This window comes from Fonticula alba, assembly GCF_000388065.1.
Source record: "Fonticula alba strain ATCC 38817 unplaced genomic scaffold supercont2.17, whole genome shotgun sequence".
Classification (NCBI taxonomy): Eukaryota; order Rotosphaerida; family Fonticulaceae; genus Fonticula; species Fonticula alba.
The window spans coordinates 47,747-49,349 of record NW_009242987.1 but is presented as its reverse complement, the minus strand read 5'-3'; the positions used below and the strand labels follow the sequence as shown (position 1 = coordinate 49,349).

The 1,603-nt window shown below is 63.9% G+C and overlaps 1 protein-coding gene across 1 annotated transcript in view; it reads right to left on the bottom strand.

Annotated features, from left to right (window-relative positions):
* Nucleotides 1-98: 98 nt before the first annotated feature.
* Nucleotides 99-1,603, bottom strand: part of H696_06009 (hypothetical protein) — a 3,287-nt gene continuing 1,782 nt past the window's right edge. Inside the window, exons 4-5 of the mRNA XM_009499774.1 lie at nt 713-1,590; nt 99-520 (exon numbers count right to left, since the gene is read on the bottom strand). Coding sequence (XP_009498049.1) covers nt 211-520; nt 713-1,590 — 1,188 coding nt within the window. The 3' untranslated portion in view covers nt 99-210. The remainder of the gene's footprint in view (nt 521-712; nt 1,591-1,603) is intronic.

Below are 1,603 nucleotides of genomic sequence, written 5' to 3'. Positions count from 1 at the left end.
CACTTGCGCGATCGCATCCCGAGAGGATCGCCGTCACCATGGGAGGCAGGGGAGGTGGCACGCCGGCATGCACACCGACACGGCGCGCGGGCAGCACATCAGCACGGGGGGTTTATTTTGAGCGAGGCCGAGGCACGATCCGGCTCACAGGGAGGGGAGGGAGACGGCCGGCGGCCCGGCGGGAAGGGCGCGGGGGCAGGGAGGATGCCCTCACAGGGAATACTGGTTGATCAGCTCCAGGGTCTTGAGGGATTCGTTGCGGAAGTTCACCGGCTCCACGGCGTTGATGTGGCACCGGACGCGCATCTCCTCATTGAGGGAGTCCAGCCGCGCGCGCAGGACGAAGTTGAACTCGCGGAAGGTGAAGTTCTTGAAGTAGGTGACGAAGGACATGTCGCCGGCGGTGCGCAGCTCCTCCACATGATCGGCCGTGGTGCCGGTCAGCAGGGTGGCAGTGTTGTCGAAGGACGTGGCCCAAATGGACCCGGTCATGTCGGCCATGCTGAGGGGGAGAATAAAACTGTGGCGCATATGTGTGTGAGAGGGAGGAGGGGGAGGGGGGACAAAGAGGGACAAGGAGGGACAAAAAGGGACAAGGAGGGACAAAAAGAGACAAGGAGGGACAAAAAGAGACAAGGAGGGACAAAAAGAGGCAGAAAGAGACAAAGGACCAGACAGCGACACGGCCAAGGCCGAGACCCACAGGACGTACCGATGGGCCGGGGTCGCGTGAACGACATTGCAGTTGGGGCAGCGGAATTGCCCCGGCGCCTCGGAGATCACCTTGTTGCCGCGGCAGGTGGTGGTGTTCGGGCAGGCGGCATACAGGAGGGTGCCGTCGGTCTTGACGACGGTGACGGTGGCCTTGACGGCCACCACCTCGGGGCCGCTCTCGCCGATCTGCTCGTCCCGCAGGGCACACAGCGGCCGGGTGGCGAGGTTGCTGGGCACGCGCGAGCCGGCGCCCCCGCCGGACCCGCCGCCATCGGAGGAGATCGACACGAAGGAGGCCCCCTCGCCGACGGTCTTCCACCAGGTCATCAGGCGCTCGGCGGCCGGGGAGTTGGGATTAAAGAGCACCGACGAGGCGAACCCCACGGACAGGGACCGGCCGCCGAAGTCCCCGACACGGGCACTCTTGACGGCCACAATGGACCCGATGCTGCTCTCGGAAAATTGCTCCACCGTTTCGCCCCACACGGTCAGGATGACGGAAATGAGCTCGTCATTGACCAGCTCCACGTCGCGCTTGATGAAGGTGCGGTTCTTGGCGCGGGAGACAATCTCCACCGGGGCCTCCACCCGGCGGATGACACCGATGACATCGACATTGGTGTTCTTCTCCGTCTCCGGCAGCTGGGAATACTTGACGAAGGTCATGCTGTCCTGGGGGATGCTGGAGTCGGCGGAGTCCTGCTCCACCACGTCCGACGAATTGTCGATGCTGATCTCGAAGTTGTGTGCCAGGCCGGAGAACTGCTTCTTGGCATCGACCACACGGCAGCGCGACACGGAAAAGACCTTGCCCACGGCGATCACTTGGTTCAGGTACTCGGCCGTCTCGTTGAAGGCGGTACAGCGGATTTCACCCTGTGGGAGGGGG